Source organism: Ursus maritimus, unplaced genomic scaffold, assembly GCF_017311325.1.
Source record: "Ursus maritimus isolate PB19 unplaced genomic scaffold, ASM1731132v1 scaffold_25, whole genome shotgun sequence".
In the NCBI taxonomy this organism is placed as follows: domain Eukaryota; kingdom Metazoa; phylum Chordata; class Mammalia; order Carnivora; family Ursidae; genus Ursus; species Ursus maritimus.
In genome coordinates this window covers 32,124,607-32,147,367 of record NW_024425008.1, presented here as the reverse complement: position 1 = coordinate 32,147,367, position 22,761 = coordinate 32,124,607, and the positions used below count along the sequence as shown (strand labels likewise).

Below are 22,761 nucleotides of genomic sequence, written 5' to 3'. Positions count from 1 at the left end.
AGATTTTCTTTCTCAACTATACAAATTGACATCTACCACATGCCTAATGATCATGTTTAACAATGTTTACATCTTACAAAAGATATTAGTCAAAATTTTATTTTTTATTAATCTGTCTTTAAAACTAATAACTAGGATAGGCATTCTGGAGTTGAAGCCTTATGTGCTTATACCTAATAATACGAAAAACAACACCATCTGGAGAAGATTAACTAAGGAAAATGCAGCTTTTATGAGCTAGTAAAACTCCTCTAACTACAAAAATGACTTTGAACTTCTCTTGGTTCATTTTCCCAGGGCATTATTGAGACTAGTTAGTTAATGCTTAGAAAGGGTTTAAAAGATACTTGTTAGATTCCACTTTTAGAGATATATTAGCTTATGATTTCTAAAGAAAAACTACTTTTTCTCTACCGTTGTCTAAAGAATGTTTAGAACAAGGACCTACTGAAGAAAATAATTCTAATTTTGCATTTTAATGCTAGTGGCATTTATGAAAACATTCCAAATAGAAGCTAACAAAAATATATTGAGTTTATATATGTGTTGTGTATATGTGTATATACATATACATGTATATACATTTATATTAATGCCTCTGAAATTATATCCTGACAGCCTCTTTGGGGAATAAGAGAATTCTCAGCTTTTTGGCTATTTAGGTTTAAAAAGGGGGTCTTAGCAGCCTAACAAAGCAAGCTGAAGTTTGGAGTCCAAAAAGGGCACAAAACTAGAAATCAACAGCAGGACAAGAATGAACCACAGGATTCCAGATCAGATAATATATTTGTTTGTGTTCCTGAACCAGAATGACAGCAAAGCAGAAGGTAATTATCCATAGTGTAAGCAGAGGAGAAAGATCTGATGAAAGAAAGTTTGTGGAAGAGGGAAAAGGAAAGATTGTATCTGAAAGGGGAAGATTATATCGAAAGCTGGTCTTTTGTCATAGTAGCTATAACCAGTACCCACAATTTTTAATCTATATACAGCACTAGTGCTGCTAGTAAGGGCAAGAACCTAAGGATCATGGTTTGAGGCCTTCCTCAAGAGCCCTCAGTCCTTAGGAACACCTGTAGTGAAGTCCAGCCCCAGAAAGACAGTCATGAAAGATTACTGCTGATCATCTGGAGCCACCTCAACTAAAAAGACTGCTTGCCTTTGTTGGGTGTGTTAGCACTTAACTCCTACTTACAGTTTTTTAAAAATAATTTTATCCTTAGGGCACCTGGGTGGCTCAGTCAGTTAAGCATCTGCCCTCGGCTCAGGTCATGATCGGGTTCCCTGCTCAGCGGGGAGTCTGCTTGTCCCTCTCCCTCTGTCTGCACCCATCTTGCCCACGTGCTAGCTCTCTCTCAAATAATAAAATCTTTTTTAAAAAGAGAAAATAATAATTTTACCCTTTTTAGTGTTCCTTTAGCTAATCTATTTTATCATTATATCTTCTAATATCATTTTTCTCTTCATCTCTTTTTTACCGTGTATTCTCAGCTAATTTTATCTATTTACTTTTAATATTGTATATTTAGCTTACTTGTATGTGACAAATTGAAAATAAAAGCAGAAGGAAGATAGCTATAAAGACAGTTCATACCTGACCATGGGAGATAAATTATTTTTTCCTCCTTTGGTCTTATAATTTTTCTATAGATATACCTTTCCTGATCTAAAGATAACCGAAAGGATTTACTTACAGTGTTACTTACTTAGAGTGTTAATTATTTAGGCATTACATGCATCGAACCCAAAGCTAATTTTCCATTTCCCTGACTGCTTGACCACAGCTAAAATATTTTTTATTCTCTTTTTTCATTTCCCTAATGCGTTGACCCTTCTACCACTTTTAAACAAAAAAGTAAAGAAAAACCTAGTTTCAATTTATTGTTAATAAATGTTTGCAATTATTTTTAAAACTAGACTATTCTAGTAAAAAGAACATTGAAATTATTGACCAGAATAATGTTTGAAATTGTATGTAGTGTTTATCTCTCAGCTCATCTTTGTCAAGCTGTATATTCTAGAGTGATTAAAATCAAGCATTTAGGACCTTATTCAACAAAAATTTTCTGTGTGACCACCGTGTGCACAGCATCCTTGGGCTTTGACATTAAGATGCTTTTTCCTTTCTCAAAGAGCTGAAAATCTAGTTAAGAAAATAGACATGTATATAAATAAGTATAATTACTATAAGACATGTAGTTAATACAGTATGGAATGAGAATCCTAAGATAGAGTAGTTCATAGTCCCTCAGTGCAAGAAAAAGAAAAAAAGAGGAATGGTCATATATAGCTTCATAAAGGAGAGATTATTGAAAGAAGTTTTTTTTTTTTTAATTTTGAAAAAATTTCAAACTTCAGAGAAGTTGCAAGAATAGTACAAAGAATTCTTGTATAAATCTTTCACCCAGTTTCCCTCAAATGTTAACATTTTGCCACAACTGCTTTGTCATTTCTCTATATGTAATAATATACATACTTTCTGGGATTGCTTGTGAGTAAATTGCAGACATGATGCCTCTTTACCCGTAAAGACTTCAGATGTATATTTTCTTTATTTTAAAAAAAGGAGAAAAGAAAAAAAATTTCTTACATAACCACGATACAATTACCAAAATCAGGAAATGAACCTTGCCATAATACAATTATATAATCTTATTCAAATTACATTTTGCCAATTGTTCTAATAATGTTCTTGATAGCAAAAAAAAAAAAAAAAAAACATTTTCTTCTTCTGATGTGGGATCCAGTCCAGAATGATGCCTTACTTTTAGCAACCTATGGAGCAATTCCTCATTTTTTTTTTGTCTTTTATGACCTTAACATTTTTCAAGAGCATAGGTTAGTTACTTATAGAATTTTCTTCAATTTGAGACTTTTCTGATATTTCCTGATGGTTTGATTCAGGTTATGCATTTTTGTTAGAAATACTTCATATGTGATGTTATATCCTTCTCTGTGTATCATATCAAGAAGTTCGTCATTTTGTCCTATTACTGGTGATATTAACTTTGGTCACTTAGTTAAAATGCTGTCTTCTAGGTTTCTCCAATCTAAAATTACTAGTTTGGGGGCGCCTGAGTGGCTCCATTGTTAAGCGTCTGCCTTGGATTCAGGGCGTGATCCCCGCGTTCTGGGATCCAGCCCCACCATTAGGCTCCTCCACTGGGAGCCTGCTTCTTCCTCTCCCACTCCCCCTGCTTGTGTTCCCTCTCTCACTGGCTGTCTCTCTCTCTCTGTCAAATAAATAAATAAATAATCTTAAAAAAAATAAAAAATAAATAAAATAACTAGTTTGCTTTGTAGTTAGTAGGAATCTTATGGGGCTGTATGGTGAATTATATAAATATGTTGTTTTTCTTCAGATTTTCACCTTCTAGTGTTACTATCCATTGATGATTTTTGCCTGAACCAGTTTTTGCTATGATAGTTGCCATGTGGTGACTTTCTAATTCCAACATTTCTTCATTTCTCAGTTGGCATTCCGTTGTAAGGAAGAATTTTATGTAATTATTTATTTATATTAGTGTATGTTCATAGATTCTTACTTTAATTTTATTAAATGGATTCTATTATCTGCTACTATCCTAATTTACTTTGATGCTTAAATTGTCCCAGGCCAAACAGTCTCTTCCAGTTGACTCCAAGATCCTTTTGACATATTCCATCATTGAAGAAAATTGTGAAGGAAGAATAATAATTTCTTAAGAAGATCAGAGAAAATTCGTTCTAGGCAAAGTGAAGATCATATGCTAAGGCAGGAAAACATGAAATAGTATGGTATATTCTAATATATACAGTATCATCAATTTTCTAATGACATAGTGAGTGATGAGGCTGAAGGGGAAGCAAGTGTTTTATATACTATTCAAAGGAATTTGATTTTATCCCATGGGTAGTGAACCATGCATATAAATTATAGAGCAAACATTTTGTGACAATGCCCTGTTTTATAATCTTGATGCACAAAATCCCAAGAGTACTTTCCTTTAATATTTCTTATAATGCCCTAGAAAACAGCGCAATCGTTTCAGCCATGTTTTCTAGGTTTTGTCAGAAATGCTGTGAGGCTCATTATCTTAGATAAAAGAAGTAGAAAAACATTTGAGACTATTAAATTGTAAATAGTATGAGAAATTATTTTCAGATACCCAAATTGCCATCTCATCCCAAGCCTACGAACTCTACCATTGCCAATGTTTCATTAGGCTCTGAAACTTGATTTCTCTTAATTTGAGAGATATGTATGAAAGAGTAAATTCTTATATGTCTGAACCACACATCCTTTGAATTACCAAAGGTCCTAGCTATTTAACCTGAACAAATTGTCATTTTCACTCTTTAGGTTTCCTAAGAAAACTATTCATTATTTTAGGTGGTTTGCTGCTCTGAAAGATCCAGAAAGTAGAAATGTAATTCAAGCTGCTAATAGTATGATAAAGAAAGGCAGTGTTATTAGCAGGGCAGAACAGGCCTCTTTCTTGAGATTTTCTGTATATCCAAATAATGAATAATTATTTACACTTCAGGCAGTTTGGTTGTTTTGAGGAATAAAGTTTCCTCTTGAGGATTTTAATTTAATCAAGAAGAACCTGCATGAATATCTTGTTTCTATTATATTCTGTTCTATCATTTGAAAGCATCTTCTCTTCATTTACTTCTAATTTAAAGAGTGGATTTTCAAGCCAAGATGAAACACTGTATATTAAGAATTGTCAGATTGAAAAGGATGCATTTGAATTGGGAAAAATAATTTCACTGGTATAAATAGCTCATTTCACGATGGCCATGCCATAAGAAAAAGGTTACTGCTATATGACAAAGATCCTTAGTTACTCTACTCAGTAGAAAGGAATCCATTTGTACTTTCTGTGCCCTTTTGAAGACCTCGCACATCACAGACATTGCCATTAGTATTTAAACATATCCTTCATGATGGCAATCCTGAGTGAATCCATACTGTTTTTACAATGACTTCTTATAGTCTTTTTAGTGGTTATAACTGCTGCATGGAAGATAGGAAATCTCAATAACATTTTAAATACTTTACCTGCAAAGATTCCAAGCTCACATATAGTCAACCCCGCATCAAATATAAAAGTGACAAGTTAAGTTTTACTTATAGAAACCTAAATTTGTAAGAGAACCTCCAGGTCACCAATCTGTGGCTAATTTAGAATTGCTTTAATCTTGTAAGTCTACTTGAGAAAATTAAACCCATTGCAGAAGAGTGCTATCAATTTAGATGTTATAATAATTCAAACCTGTTATTCTTTGCTCAGTTCAGACATCTACTAGTGGAAGGGATGTCTAGACTTCCTTTCCCCATCCTTGCCCCACTTCCAAAGAAAGATCCCATATCCTACAGGACTTTGTAGTTTATTTTTGTCAAAGTAGCTACCCTGCTTACAAATTATCAGTGATAGCCATATATCACCAGCTAATTTTACTATTATAAGTTAAAATAAATATTCCCTTGAACACTATAATCTTCTATATAGGACACATGTTTTCACATATTAGTTTTGTAGTGTACGTGAATTGAATGGAGCTAATGCCCTCAGAGATTCTCTTTGTGACCATTGGTATTTATTTGTAAGGTAGCTATCAGAATATATTTGTGGCCATGAAATCATCTTTGCTTTATAGAAAAAACTATCCAAATTTTCTCTCAATTTTTGGATACTTTTTTATCCAAAAACCAAACTGCCTTTTATTATAACCTTCTTAGTTTAAAAAAAATTATTCTTTCCTTCCTACTTCTACCAAACAGGATTTTATGGACTGAATATTCAGTGAAATTTGGCTGCTAGACTATAATCCTTCTCACCTTCAAGACATAAAAGTACATACTTTTTTTCTCTTCCATTAGATTTTTATGCTGGGCTCAGAATCAAGAAGAGGATTGGGGTGTGGAGAAAAATAATTCTTGATCCTTTTTCCTGTCTGATTGAGTTCTCTAATGGCCAGGACAAATAAAAGTGCTTTGGGATTATGACTTATAAAATAAAAGAAGTCAGAGATAACTATTCTTAAATTTTCTGAAGCTTTCACTTTGAAGCTTCTTGTAAATCACTATAGTCAATATCAGAAAATAGTTGAGGGGCGCCTGGGTGGCACAGCGGTTAAGCGTCTGCCTTCGGCTCAGGGCGTGATCCCGGCGTTGTGGGATGGAGCCCCACATCAGGCTCCTCCGCTATGAGCCTGCTTCTTCCTCTCCCACTCCCCCTGCTTGTGTTCCCTCTCTCACTGGCTGTCTCTATCTCTGTCAAATAAATAAATAAAATCTTTAAAAAATATATCAGAAAATAGTTGAAATCGTGTTTCTTTAAAAAAATGGAAGCCAAAAATTTAGTTAAGATGTAGGGTTTACCTTCAAGGAGTTTACAGTTGACTAACATAGGTAAGACAAATATTTAAATGTCTATAACATAAGACAGAAGTGGTCGATGTGCTAAAATATATATATAAATAAGATGCAAAATTATTTTAAAGATTTTTGGGAAAGATTTTTTCAGGCTGGTAGATATCCACACTGTGATTTCCAATTAGAGAGAGACAGAGAACCACCAGTCTCTATAGTTAAAGAACCATCATCAGGTGGCTTACTACTTACCTGCTCTTATTTTTTTATTTACCATCTTTCCTTTCTGCTGAGCTATAATGATCTTCATGGAAGGGTGTATCTCACTCTGTACCCCAAGTCCCTAACCATAACTGGCTCATAAAATGCATTCAATAAATATTTATTGAATAGATGTGTGTATCACTGATAATCAGACTAGCTTTCTAATAAGAAAAATTCTATTACAAAGCAATTCAACAAATAAACTGTTCAGTTAAAAAGTACAATTTTCTCCTCGGAAACTAAACATATTAAAAGGACAGCTTTTATAAGGTTTTTACAATGTTCACCCTAAAGAAAATAAAACATATTTTAGAAAATATCATATCTGAGACCTGTAAACCTGAATAAAAAACAGAAGCACCTATCTCTATCATTTTCTCCAATTACACTGATTGTGACAATATGTTTTCATGATATTTAATGACAAGGCTGGGACTTCAGTGAAAGCAAGAAATAAATTTATCTTTTGAATTGTAAATAAGTGATAAATCATATCATACATAATCCTTTATAAGTGTTCACTTACTTAAATTTTGAGTAGAAATGTTAGTCATGTTTAGCACTAAATCTCTAAGGCCCTTCAAGCTTTGAAAATTTTGTAATTTTATGATTGCCCATGGGAGAGAAATGTCGTAAGTATAAGCATCTTTATATGTCTTTTTCTTTGAGTACTTATGACAATATCATTCATCTTAGAATGGAAACTCTTTGAGGTGGTATCTTTAAGTTAATTCAGTGAATATGTCTGAAGTAGCTGCTGTGTTTGGGCTAGGGGTATGAAACTTAATAAATTGCAATGACTAGAACTTATAGACTACTGAGGAATATATAGTCATGATAAAGTGGATTAAGAAATAGGAGCTTATTTGTCTTGCATATCAAAAGCCTGGTGACAGGCAGTCCAAGGCTTGTACAGCAGCTCAATATTGTCAGCAGAGACTCAGGCTCTTTTTTCTTCTCATATTTCAAAGAAAAGACCAAGTTATTTATGCATGAAAATATAGTGATCTAAGAAGTCCCTTTTTGTCATTAAATGATTCATTAATTTAACAAATATTTATTTTTATTGCCTAGTATGTGCCAAATACTGTTCTAGATACTGGAGATAACATTGAACAAAAAAGACAATGGCGCTTACATTCTACGAAGAGGAAGGCTATAAACAAATAAATGTAAATGTATATATTATATAAATTATAGGCATGTGGATATGAATATCCATATATATGTGTGTATTTATTTATTTATATATCCATGAAGAAAGGATAAAAAGAATAGAAAATGATGGTGGGTAATATTCTAGATAGGAGGTTTAACAAAGGCCTCTCTGATGAGAGGCAATGACTTGAAAGAAACGAGGGATGGATGGAACCATACTATCTGGGGAAGGATGTCAAAGTGGACAAAATGCCAAGTACAAAGACCCTGAGGAGAGATATATTTTGCATGCTCAACGACAAGCAAGGAACCAGTATGGTTAGAGCACAGTGATCAAGGGGGAAGTGATAGGAGATGAGAATAGTGGGGGCCATAATATGTTAGACTTCGTAGGCCATAGCAAATATTTTATTCTGAGTGAGATGGAAAGTCATTGGAGAGTTATGAGCAGAGATTAGCACAATCTAATTTAAAATTTAAAAGGATCACTGTAACTACTGTGTGGAGAATAAATTATAGTGGAAAAAGGACAGTGGTAGGGAGATCCATTAGGAGGCTATTCAGTTTCCCAGGAAATAAATGATGGATCCAAGTATTGTAGTAATTGTGGCGATGGTAAGTAATGGTCAGATTCTAGAGATATTTCAGAGGTAGTTTAGATATGGTTCTGACAAAAAGAGAAGAATCAAGGATGTTTCCAAGATTTTGGATTAATAACTGGAAGAATCAAGTTGCTATTTTCTGAGATGGAAATTGCAAGAGAATAAAACATCATAAGGGCAAGATAGAAGGGTAAGGGAATCAAGAGTTTGATTTTGAACGTGTTATTTGCAATTGCGTGTTACACATCCAAGTGCATGTTGGATGATTTATAAGTTTGGAGATACACATTCTTATCCACCAGCTGTTTAGCATGACATATAAATCTAGAGTTGAAGGTAGAGGTTGGGATTAGAGATATAAATTAGAAGTTTTAATGTACGGGTAATACTAATGCCGTGAAAGAGAGTGAATAAGGAGTGGGTAGCTAAATAATTTTTTCCTGTAACTTTTCTGAAAAAAGAAAATTTCCTATGAAATCCTAAATAAATTCAAGTTTGAGTATTTCATTTTACTAACTAGCTCATTAAGTGTTCAATGTTTAGTATGTGGTTAAGGAGATAAACTCTGAAGCCAGACTACCCTGGTTTGAGTCCTGTCTCTGCTGTTACTAGTTCTGTGATTTAAGCCAAGCTATATAAACCTCTCTTTCCTCATCTGTAAATAAGGATAATAATAATGCCTCCCCATAAGGTTGTTGTGAATATCAATTAGAACAGTGCCACAATGCACAGTAAGCATTCAAAAGGATTATCCAATAACATCATTAAATTTCACCAAGTTTTGACACATAATGTAACAGTGCTGACCTGATTTAATGTTCTATGAAAGCAGGCTATATTTTGGAAGCAGGAGAAAATTTCTTACCTTGTAATGTTCATTTACAGACATATGAAAATGAGAATTGATGATATTTATAAAACATTCCCACTTTGTAATCACTGTTTCAACATCATAGTCTTAGTTAATTATATTCCTGTTTAGGTCACAGTGCTGTTGATATCACCAAGGTGGCTAGAAGACACCGCATGTCTCCTTTTCCTCTAACGTCTATGGACAAAGCCTTCATCACAGTCCTGGAGATGACTCCGGTGCTTGGGACAGAAATCATCAACTACCGAGGTACTGTTATATTTGCCAGTTGCCTTTTCTTTTCATTTTTTTCCAAGTAAGATTCATATAGTATAAATACATGGTTTTCCTGAAGGAGAGAGATTATTAACCATTATCACAATTACTGTCATCATTCTTTTTGCTTCTTTGCTTCTTATTTCTACTCAACTCTAAGATCAATCTTAATGGTATAGAGAGTAAAGCACCTATAAAGATTCCTTTTCATAAAAAAAAAAAAAGAAGGAAAATAATCAGCTGTGTTTACCCTGTCCGTCACATACCAATACTCTAAACTGAAGAAAGGATTATCAGGGGCTCCTGGGTGGCCTGGTTGGCTGGGTGTTCAACCCTTGGTTTCAGCTCAGGTCATGATCTCAGGGTCATGAGATCAAGCCCTGCCTCAGCTTCCATGCTCAGCATGGAATCTGTAAGATTCTCTCTCCCTTTCCCCCTCCTGCTCATGCGCTCTCACTCTCTCTCTGTCTCCTCTCAAATAAATAAAATAGGGACACCTGGGTGACTCAGTCAGTTAAGTGTCCAACTCCTGATTTCTGCTCAGGTCATGATCTCAGGGTCCTGGGATCAAGCCCCACATCAGGCTCCATGATCAGTGGGGAGTCTGCTTGAGGATTCTTTCTCCCTCCGCCCCTACCCCATTCTCTCTTTCTCAAATAAATAAATCTTAAAAAAAAAAAAAGACTTAAAATAAATAAGGTAAATCTTAAAGAAAAAAGAAAGAAAGGATTATCAGCACCAAGTGAGGAAAATAGTTAACTCTGTGTCTGCCTGATGTCCTTTTTGTCAGAAATGGGAGATAATAAATGTGTCTTGTAACCATGTTTTCCTTTGTGGAAAACATCTTTTTAAATGTAAAATGTAAAAACCATATTAATTTATCCATTGATCACTGAGCAACCAGTCTGACCTCAGTTTTTCTGCTTCATCCATCTCTTGTTTTCAATGAGAAGAATGTAAGCTCTTAGGTTAATAGCACAGAGACCAGCCTGTGGAAAGACAATGGAAAGGTAGTGTTCTCCAGTGTTTTCAGTTTTCAATCAACCATTTTCTTTTGTAAAAATTCAGCATAGACGTTTTAGTGCAATTTGAATATAGTTTCTTAATTGTTTTTGTTATGCAGATAAACACAAAAGTATTGATTTTACAAATAAAAGACTTCATTCATGGATCATAAAATATTCAAACTTTAATGAACATTAGAGAGCATCTATACAAACACCATAATTTTTCTGCAAGGAAACTCAGACTCAGATCCGCAGAAAAGGAATAGGATTAAAGCTCAAGACTTACATTCTTTTTTACAACATGATAGTGCTCTTCTTTCGGTATTAAAATACAAAAAATAATGGTAGATAACATAACAAGTTATGTTAAAAGGCCTATGGGGCACCTGGCTGACTCTGTCGGTGGGAGCATGTGACTCTTGATCTCAGGATTATGAGTTTGAGCCCCAAGTGGGGTGTAGAGATAAGGTAAATAAATAAAATTTTTTTAAAAAAGAAGTAAAAAACTAGTGAAATATTAAATGCCCAATTCTAGCTCTTTGGTCTCCGACCCTACTTAGACAAAAGTTTTTCTTATATAGTTATACATCTTTGACTTACATTCTTCTGGGTATGTGTATATCATTAGGCTGAAACCTTTTTTTTCATTTTTGTTTTACTCCTCATTAAAGGAAATAAAGATTTAAAAATTGACTGGAGTGGGGAATTAGTCAGCAATTAACTATGTGATTTCAGAAAGCAATTATAATGACATAGATTTCTTTATATTATAAAAGCAAAATATTCAGATATTTTTATATCAACATCAAGACATTTTCAGAAAATATGAATATAAACTTAAGTTGGAAAAAAGTTTAAGTCAGACTTTACTTATTATAAAAATAAGTTAGCCATTCCTGGCTTGTGATAATTTCAAGGTATCAGTGCCTTAGTATCAGTGCCTTGGATGATCTCACTGTGTATGCCAATGTCACATTTAGATAGAAATTCCAGTTCTTTTAAGGAAAAAACAAAATTGAAAATGGCCATTTTTATTTTTCTTTTAGGAAAAAAAAAATGCTGTCAGATGGATTCTCTTTTCCCGTCATGTGCTTATTTCCCCTTCATTTATTCATAAAATCAGTTGTCACTCATAAGGAAGCAGACTCTTCATGGATGGTTAACTTCCTTGTCAAGTGTTTCCACCCGTGATGAAGAGAAATAATAGAGAGGTTTGCATTCAACCTTTGAGTTGGATGAAACTCAATTTTTAATGCAAAAGGGTATTATAATTAAACCTCCCAAGCTCTTTAGCTAGGTATTTAAAAAACAACACCATATATAGAAACATATTCAGTTTGTTCAACAAATATTTACTAAACATCTACTAAATGTCAGGTACTATGTTAGGTCCTGGATATAAAAGATGAATAAAATTAAACTCTTGTCCCATGGAATTCACTATAGTACAGGAGAGAGACAGGTAGATAATGTGGTACTTGTCTCCTTGTCTCCTTTATTGGCTCTTGTAGGCTTGCTTTCGTTTTTCACTTCCTTGAATGTAAACTTTCTTTAAAGTTTTCATCTTTGGCCCTTTTCAGATCTTACACATTTACTTCAGTTAATGTCATGTGTTTCAAATATTATGTGATTTCTAGTTCTATATGAATTCCAGACTCATACACCAAATGTATACCTGCTGCTAGTAAATTTAACATGACCGATACTAAACTTATTTTCTTAACCTCTGCATGTTTCTTCTACATCCTCTGGACTCCTTCCCTTGTTCTCCATCCCCACTGCTATTGATTTAGTTCAGATCTTTATTATTAACTTCCCAGATAATTATAATAGATTCACCTCCCCCAGTTAGCCTCCTTCCAATCCATTCTCCAATTTGATCCCAAAGTACAACATACCTCAGAGATACTGCAGGTGTTCCAGACCACCACAATACAAAGTGAATATTGCAATAAAGCAAGTCAAATGAATTTTCAGTTTTCTACTGCATATAAAAATTGTGTTTATGCTATACAAACTCTGTTAAATGTGCAATAATATTATGTCTAAAAAAGAAAGTACATACCATAATTAAAAAATACTTTACTGGGGCACCTGGGTAGCTCAGTCGGTTGGGTGTCAGGTGAACCCAGGGTCCTGGGATAGAGCCCCACAACATACTGCCTGCTCAGTAAGGAGTATCCTTCTCCCTCTGCCCCTCCCTGACTTGTGCTCTCTCTCATGCACTCTCTCTCTCAAATAAATAAATAAAATCTTAAAAAAAAATACTTTACTGCTCTCCTGAAGCTACTATTACACTATATGTTAACTAACTAGAATTTAAATAAAATTTTTTAAAAATATTTTACTGCTGAAAAATGCTAACCATCATTTGAGCTTTCAGCGAGTCACAATCTTTTTGCTGGCAGAGGGTCTTGCCTCAATGTTGATGGCTGCCTACTGATCAGGGTGGTGGATGCTGAAGGTTAGGGTGGCTGTGGCAATTTCTTAAAATAAGACAACATTTAAGTTTGCTGCATCAACAGACTCTTCCTTTCACAAACAATTTCTCTGTAGCATGTGGTGCTGTTTGATAGCGGTTTACCTACAGCAGAACTTCTTTCAAAACTGGAATCAATCCTCTCATATCCTGCACTGCTTTATCAAGTAAGTTTATGTAATATTCTAAGCCTTTGTTGTCATTCTTAGCTTCTTTACCAGGAGTAGATTCCATCTCAGGAAAGCACTTTCTTTACTCATCTGTAAGCAGCAGTTCCTCATAAGGTAAAGTTTTATATGAGATTGCAGTAATTTAGTCATATCTTCAAGTTCTACTTCTAATTCTAATTATCTTGCTATCTCCACCACATCTGCAGTTATGTCCTCCACTCAAGTCTCAAACCCCTCAAAGTCATCCAAGAGGATTGGAATTAACTTCTTCCAAACTCCAGTTAATGTTAATATTTTGACCTCTTCCCATGAATCACAAATGTTCTTAGTGGCTTTGAGATAGTGAATCCTTTCCAAAAGGTTTTCAGTGTACTTTGCTTTGCTCAGATCCATTAGAGGAATCTCTGTCTATGGCAACTATAGCCTTATGAAATGTATTTCTTAAGTAATAAGACTTAAAAGTCAAAATAACTCCTTGATCCATGGGCTGCAGAATGGATATGCTAATAGGCACTAAAACAGCATTAATCTCACTGTACATCTCCATCAGAGTTCTTGGGTGACCAGGTGCATTGTCAGTGAGCAGTAATATTTGAAAGGAATCTTTTTTTTTTTTTTGAGCAATAGCTCATAACAATGGGCTTAAAATATTCATGTTATTCCATGTAATAAACCAATGTGCTGTCATCCAGGCTTTGTTCCATTTTTAGAGCACAGGAAGAGTAAATTGAGCATAATTCTTAAGGGACCTAGGATTTTTAGAATGGTCAATGAGGACTGGCTTCCACTGAAAGTCACTAGCTGTGTTAGCCTCTAACAAGAGAGTCAGGCTGTCCTTTGAAGCTTTGAAGCCAGGCATTGACTTCTCCTCTCTAACTATGAAGGTTCCAGATGGCATCTCCTTCTAACAGAAGGCTGTTTAGTCTATTGAAAACCTCTTGCTTGGTGCAACCACCTTACTTAATTATCTTAGCTGGATCTTCTGGATAACTTGCTGCAGCTTCTCCATCAGCACTTGCTGTTTCACCTTGCATTTCGATGTTACGGAGATGGCTTCTTTCCTTAAACCTCATGACCCAGCCTCTGCTAGCTTCAGACTTTCCTTCTTTCTCAGCCTTCACAGAATTGAAGAGAATTAGAGCCTTGCTCTGGATTAGGCTTTGGCTTAAGGGAGTGTTGTGGCTGATCTGATCTTCTACCCAGAACCTTCATAGTTCATTTTTATTTCTACTAGAGGCACCTCTAAATATTGAATTTCATCCTTCAGTCACTGAGTAGAAAAAGTATGGGGAGTGTGGAAGGGGAGACTGAAAGGCCTTCACAGTTCTCTGAAATCCAAAATGTTTTGCTTGTGCAAATTCTCTGACACCTGCAATTAGAGAAACCCATGAAGAAGAATCCATGTTTCCTAAGAAACGTCCAGAACCACTGAATTTATGAAGCAGCTTGAAACTGTAACATCTCTAAAAAAAAATTGTTATGTCTGAGAAGAATCAACAATAATTCCAGAAAACCAAGGATAAACATGTACAGAAATGCTGGAAGTGATTGCTGTCAAGGTCAGAGACATGGAGTAACTCTATGAAGGAATTTTAGAGTATAATACATGAAATACTTAGAATGTTACAGAAAGAAGGTAATTTGGAGATCAAGTAGTCTCTCTTACTTTAAAGATGAGGGAATTGAAAACCAAAGAAGTGTAATAATGTTCTTTTTTTTTTTTAAGGTTTTATTTATTTATTTGACAGAGATAGAGATAGCCAGCGAGAGAGGGAACACAAGCAAGGGGAGTGGGAGAGGAAGAAGCAGGCTTCCAGCAGTGGAGCCTGATGTGGGGCTCGATCCCAGAACGCCAGGATCACGCCCTGAGCCGAAGGCAGACGCTTAACGACTGAGCCACCCCAGGCGCCCCATAATAATGTTCTTAAAGTTGGACACATTGTTATGATTGAAACCTAGGATACCCTAGGATTCTTGACCCCTAGTCTTCTGTTCATTCCATGATAGTACACTACATCTCAAATCAGCATGAAAATTATTCTTCTAAAACAAGTGACTAGATGTGCATGTATATATATTGTTTGTTTTAATCTGTTTGGGCTGCAGATGAATTTTCTGTTGTCTCTGGTCTATTCTATAGCATATGTACTATTTTCAGCTCCTACCTGCAAGCAACACTTTTAAGGAGCCAGTGCTCCACTGGTTATAAATAACCTTCCTTTGGTTTCTTGCGAGAGGCATACCTGGAGTAGCAATAGATGATAATATTTGTTAGAGTACCGTGTACGATTCATCCTCTTTGCTTGTAAAATGCATGACATGAATAAATTACAGTTTCACATTTGGTACAGCACCTTACTTACTGTAAGGCAGATTAAAATATTCTGGCACCATTCCCTGTAATTCCCAGTCTCTTTCAGTTAACACTGGAAAAACTTGAGCTTTCAATAGAAAGAATTCTGCTTTCTTAGCAGCATTATTTTAGATTACAAGCACTAGGCTTTCTCATTTATGATTACATGACCAAAGATTTCGGCTTCTCTGACTTGGGTTCATTGTTTTTCCACAAAGGACTTAACATAATTCTGGTCAGGGAACCTTTAAGCTTTCCTATTAGAACTCGTTTGAGACAGTAAAGTATCTGTTTTAGATTACTGACCATAGCAGAAGGACTTCTCCCTGTGTCTAACTTAATAGATAATTGCCTATTTTCAGGCAGTAATCTAAAGCAGAAATTCACTGCCCTCTAGAAGAAATGTAGAAGCTCCGGATTCCAAGCCATAGGAGATTCTCACCAAAGTGGTTCACAAGTCGTGCTAGGAATTCATTAACTCCTCCTGACAGTTTCTGACAGAGGCTGTCAGAAAATAAGGGAAAAGGAGGTAAGGTATACTGGAAGGAGCTTTGCCATCAGACATACTCTTAGCCTTGCTTTACTTTTTAAGTAGTGAAGAGACCTTAGGCAAGCTACATAACCTTTCTGAGTAACATTTCCCTCATACATTAAAAATAGAAATATTATCTACCCAGTAAGGTCATTACGAAGTACTATTAAAAGAAATAGTACATATAAATCATCTAGTTTTTACGAAGCTGTCGTATTTGGAATTCAGTAACTGATTTCCTTCCCTTCCTTCTCCATGTTGGGATTCTAAGATTGTGGCCTTAGGATAAGCACTTATAAATTACAAAGTCAAAGCTAGAATTCCTTGGCTCAGGTGCATTTGTTGATCCGTGTTAACAATCTCTGGATCCCTGTGCATTTTATGGTAATCAGATTTACATTCCACCCACCCAGGTCATTCAGGCTGTGCTCCCTATCTCGTTAGAAAATTTACCTAAACAACAGTTTTCACTCTTTTTCTGCTTATCTCTGGTGAGCTTTACAAAATTAAAGCAGAGAATTGAGATAGTTATTCAAATATTTCAAGTAAAAGCATGTATTTTTATTATCCAAATTACTGCCTCCAGTTTCTACCTCCAGTCCAGTAAGGTCTTCACCTAGGGTGATCCTGTTTACCTGCAGATATCGCCTGGGAATTAGCCTGTGCTGTCATTTGCTGTACGTTTTTCTGTCGGTGTGGCTATTTGAATTCATTCATAATTCCCTTCAGATAGTCTCATCTGTTTAGTCCATAAACTTCATTACACCTCTAAAATGTGTACATCTCATTAAATCCTGTTTATGCTTCTGATTACATCATTCCCTTCATATTTCTCCCTGCATTCCTCAAATATAACCATCCCTATCTGTATATTTGTGATGTGTTTTTATGTGCATGTACATGTGTGTATGTGTGTGTAATCACAATGTCTAAAGAATTATGCTGTTTTTCTTATCCAAAGATTATGATTATATTACCAGTTTATTCTCTGTATATGTGCTCTAGTTGCTTACCTCCCTCCCCAGTATTGTGGATATACCACATATGTGCCATTATTACAATGCTTACAAAGCCTCTTTGTGTGGGAGAGTTATTTTTATAATTATATAATTGAGTAAAATTAACTCACATAGGAATCAGACTTATAACATTGGCCTGGTTATCCCTGTGTTGCAATCAGATAGACTGATCTTCCTATTTCATACTTCCTTCCGGCATACCATCATATATTTCCATATATCCTCTTTTCTTAAATAAAGTGTATTATAAATATATCTCACTTTAAGCAGTTTTGATAGAAAATAACTCATTTTTTAAAAAGATTTTATTTATTTAGAGAGAGAGAGAGAGACATTACAGAGGGAGAGGGAGAAGCAGACTTGCCGCTGAGCAGAGAGCCTGATGCGGGACTTGATTCCTGGACCCTGGGATCATGACCTGAGCCCAAGGCAGACACTCAACCAACTGAGCCACCCAGGCGCCCCAAAAATTACTCATATTTAATGAAAAACCCTTAGAAGAAATTTTAATATGATTTTTAAATTAATTTGTACAGTTTTTATTGAATATATCTGAAGTTAAAACAGGATATAGTCTTTAAATATGATTCTTAGTTTTCCATTCTTTTTGGATACCTCATTATCTTTTCACATTTTAAATATACATGCTTTATTTGCATAATTTATTTAGCCATCTTCTTTTTTCAGTATCTATTTTGAAGTGCCATAGCCTATATTAATACCATTAAGTTAGGATTCAGAATATAGGTAATGGAAAAGTGTTTCCATAAACATTTGGAACAAAATGGAACAAAAACAAAATTTTTAAGAAAGAAACATCAAAATATTTGATTCCTACAGTGATCAAAATCTGAAAGAAAGCTGTCAGGTATTTAGAAGTGATAACTCATTTCTGTCTATTCTTAATTAATGTTATATTAGTAGAATTATGAAAATTCATGTAAATATACAAATGGAAAGAGACAAACTTAAAACTTAAGTGGTGGGGAAAGATTTGCCATTACCAGCAAGAGAATTGTCAGGAATAAAAACTTGACAATAGAGGTGCCTGGGTGGCACAGCGGTTAGGCGTCTGCCTTTGGCTCAGGGCGTGATCCCAGCGTTATGGGATCAAGCCCCACATCAGGCTCCTCTGCTATGAGCCTGCTTCTTCCTCTCCCACTCCCCCTGCTTGTGTTCCCTCTCTCGCTGGCTGTCTCTATCTCTGTTGAATAAATAAATAAAATCTTTAAAAAAAAAAAACTTGACAATAGCTTTTTTTCTTAAGTTTGAATTGATTAACTTCTGCATTAGAGCATCCCGTGTGCAGTAGTTACCTTTTTGTCTGTTTTGTCAAATAAAGACTTTTTCTCCTGGCATGCTGTTGTTAGCTTACCCCAAGCAGCATGGGCTATGCCCCAGGGAAAACCAAATAGTCTTTCATTAATTGTGAGACAAAAGCATAGGAAGAAAGTCAGAGACACAAGGATTCTCTTGTAATCAACAATGCTTTTTGTAATGTATCCGAATGTGTATAAGAATGGAATAGTGAAAACATAATTTATTTAAATGGTTAAAAGTCTTATACTTCTGTTTCTAGAAACTCCTTTTCTACAGAATCCTGATATTCTTGGTTAAGTTACTAAGGAAAAAAAAGAATCTATTAACACTTTGTTTATCATTTGGAAACAACATTGAGTGATTCAGTGATACTATTGTAGCCTTGAAACTATAATGCCTTACTAGTTTCCTTACTTTGATTTTAGCAATATGGAAATAATCCACCAGTAATTTTTCAAGTCAATATCATAGTTGGTACTTTTGTCATTTATTTCTTCTTACATTACATGTAGGAGCTTGATTTTATTTTATTTTTTTTATTAAGTTCAATTAGCCAACATATAGTACATCATTAGTTTTTGATGGAGTGTTCAGTGATTCATTAGTTGTATATAACAAATTGAGGGGGGGTGGGAGGATAGGGTCACTGGGTGATGGGCATGAAGGAGGAGCTTGATTTTATCATGTATTTTTTTCTTTTTATAAAATACTTCTTGCATATTACCTTTTCCCTTTCTTTTAATAACCATTGTAATAGCCTAATATAGAACCAATGTTGAAAAAGTTAGGAATTATTTTTAGGATACTAGGATATGTAGTTCAAAATTATGCAAATTAGATTTTAAAAACTTTTTTTTTCCTGTGGAGCTTTTGACAATTTATAGGATAATGATTAAGAAATCACCAATAAAGAGAAGTTTAAATTATTCAAACTATAGAAAGAACATTTTGTTTGTTTATTTGGACCCCTTGGACTTAAATGTTACCCGTTTATCAGTGACACCCTATTTATTTGACCTAGGTGTGGCAAGGTTTCCATCATTAGGTACGAAAACGTGAGCACTTAATCTCAATTGAAATATTTTCTATGACCTTAAGAATATTTTAGATATTTTTTAAAAGTACTTCCCCTAAAAAACTTTTCATTTTTGTCAAGGTAAATACTTTCTTACAGTTACACAGTTATTATTTTTAAAGTTTAATATATTATATATAGAAATGAGTATATGTAACACAGATGGGGGTTATGGTAGTCAATAATAAAATAGACATCATGAAACCACAACACAACTTAAGAATTAGTTTATTACCAATTGCACTGCATCTTTTTGTGTTGCTAAATCATGACAGTCATTTCTGGTAATCATAACACTTCCATTTATTCCAAATTCTAGAACTTTGGACAAAGCTTATTTTTATTTTATGACGTAAGAACCATAATGTAATGCCTGCCCTTACTCTGGAGATAATGAGCATCCCTAGATGGAAAAATACGAATACACAACATAATGCCACTTTAAACAAGCTATATATTTTAAAAGCATAGGGATGAGATGCCTGGGTGGCTCAGTCCGTCAAGCAGCTGCCTTCATCTCAGGTCCTGGGATTGAGTCCCACATTAAGCTCCTTGTTCAGCTGGGAGCCTGCTTCTCCCTCTGCCTGTTCTGCCTGCTGCTCCCCCTGCTTGTCCTCTCTCTCTTTCTGACAAATAAGTTTAAAAAAAAAAAAATCTTAAAAAAAAAATTTTTTTAAAGCATAGGGGTTTTTATTATACTATTCCGCCATGACTTCTGGAGTAACTAGAGCGTAATTAATGTACTTGTTTTCATCAAAGGGATTTTCACCTCTCAATCATTCACTCTTTTTCAGTTTATACATCTGAAACTTTCACATAAATGAGGACTGTAATGCATAAATGAGAACTAAAATGTGTCTGGTCTTTCAAGTAAACAGTGAAGATGTGGAGAATAAGTTGTATTAGGATAGGCTTGAGGGCATCCCCATGTTAAATATTTAGTGTCTGTTAAATAATCATGAAGTTTTCTGTAAGTATGAAATACTTCATTTTAAGGGTTTTTTTGTTTGTTTTAATGCGGTAACAACGCAAATTTGCATATGTTTCATTTATCTTCCCTCTTAATCCCTGGCCCTAGCTAATATTGTTCCTACCAATAGTTATTTGGCCTGAATAAGTATATGTATCAAGCCTGCCTTCTCAACTGTTTTGGTAAATACGCTGGATAGCTGTTAAGCCAAAAGTTGTCTTGCAAAAGATTGGAAGAGATGATAGTTTTTAAATGTTACAGTATCAATGCTGTCACAGTGAACTTAAGTAAAATGTGAGGAATTTATAATCAACAGCAAACTGACTTATGTTTTATATGAGGAAGCCTTAGATAGTATCTTTTCTTTTCAGCTTTCTGTTATCTACCACATTCTTCCTACACTCCTGATTCATAAAACTGATAGTATCTTGGTTACTCAAAGTGAGGACAAGGAATCAATTTCTTGGATCACTGAATTCAGAGTTTCCCCTTGACTTCTCCCAAAGCTGCCTTAGAACTAACAACACAGGGAGCTTTACAACTGTGAAATCATTTTGATAAGTGACTTTTCCCTCTTGTATCTAAAAACCACTTGGGTATCCTAACATCCTACTTTAGACACAAGAATAAAGTAATATCTGGGCCAGAATTAATGCCCAACCAAACAAATTAAATATTCTACTTTTACCATTTAGAGACTACATTTGGATTCAATGCTTACAAATCGTACTCAACTTAATGAAAAGCTCTCTGTTTTGATTTCCTTCTATATATGTCCGTTGTCAACCATTTGGATCTATAAAGACTCTTTCTGAAGATACTTTTTAGGCCAGTCATCCCAGTATAAAAACGCTAGCACTCCAAAGAGTAGAGAATTTAATGACTATCATCATGTGGGAAGCTGACTTGTATATGAATATCTTGCTGATAACATGAAAAGCCTTTCACCTTTTAACGAACTGCTCTGGCCCTGTCTTCTTGCAGCATAAGTGAGCATACTACACAAAACAGTGTAAATCATCAACCAGTCCTTTCCATTACTTTCTTCTTATCAACCTCTTGAGATCACTTAATTGTATATATGGACAAGAGACCCCAGTGATACACACCCCTACGTTTAAGATTTTTGATCCCCGCAGAATCTAGAAATATTCATTTATTGTTATCTTCATCAAATTTAATACATCCTTTATTATACAGAACGTAGAGAATACCGTGTGTGGAAAAGGAGAACAGAATGGACATGACCTCCTCAAATTCTAAAGGCAGAACCATAGCTTCTTGGTACACCACCTAACTTTCTACAACTGAAATGGTCACTGGAGACTGTGAAGAGCTGTAAACTCCTACCACCAAATATTCCTAAGAAAGCATGTTAACTATATGGGGGAAACTATCTTTTGCTTATTATAAATGGGGCTCTCATTGGATTGGAGAGACTGGGGAAAAGGAATTTTGCTCCTGTTCTCCTGAAATTGTACCTTTTAGTAAGACCTTTAGCTCCCACATCTTCAGCTTTCTTTACCAAATTATAAACTTAAAACAGTTATAATATCTAGAGGAGAAGTTACAGCTGCCTGGTTCCATTCAAGTTTGAATGCTGAGGCTCTTTCTAAAATCACAGGACCAAAGTTTATTCAACACCAATACTTGGGCTCCATCTGTGGGCAAAGAGACGGGATGGTTTAACATGTAGGTAAGTGTGTGCAAGAATGTCCCATGTGATTTGCAGTGCTACTATGTACTATGTGCCTGTATTTAGCATGAGTCCAAAATAAAAACCTGGCTAATTATATATATTATTAACTTTATATTAATAACCTTAATTAAATGTGAAGCAGTTCTTTCTTTTCAGATGAAGTGTTTTATTTTTCTTTCCATATTTGAAGGTCTATAAAGACCAGATGGTATATGTGTGCTACAAAAAATGACTTTTCTTGGTTCTTCTAGATATAGTTATATGTTGAAATGAGATAAATATTATTTTTTTAATCTATTATCTTTGCCCTTTATTGAGATATAATTCATATGCTATATAATTCATCCACTTAAAGTATATAGTTCAAGGTTTTTTAGTATATTCACAGATATGTACAACCATCACCACAGTCAATTTTAGAACATTTTCATCACCTCAAAAGAAACCGATCCTCGCTAGCTGTCATCTTCTCCTATACCCTCCAATCACCCCCATCCAGCCCTAAGTAACTACCAATGTACTTTCTACTATAGATTTACCTATTCTGAACAAGTCATATAATGGGATCATATATGTGGTCTTTTGTGACTGGGTTCTTCTACTTAGCATAATATTTTCAAGATCCATCC

The 22,761-nt window shown here is 34.7% G+C and overlaps 1 protein-coding gene across 4 annotated transcripts in view; it reads left to right on the top strand.

Moving 5' to 3' along the window:
* GPHN (gephyrin) overlaps window positions 1-22,761 on the top strand; it is a 642,872-nt gene that overhangs the window by 524,650 nt on the left and 95,461 nt on the right. For all 4 annotated transcript variants that reach the window (XM_040641766.1, XM_040641767.1, XM_040641768.1 and 1 more), the window contains one exon: window positions 9,365-9,502. In XM_040641766.1, coding sequence (XP_040497700.1) covers window positions 9,365-9,502 — 138 coding nt within the window. The remainder of the gene's footprint in view (window positions 1-9,364; window positions 9,503-22,761) is intronic.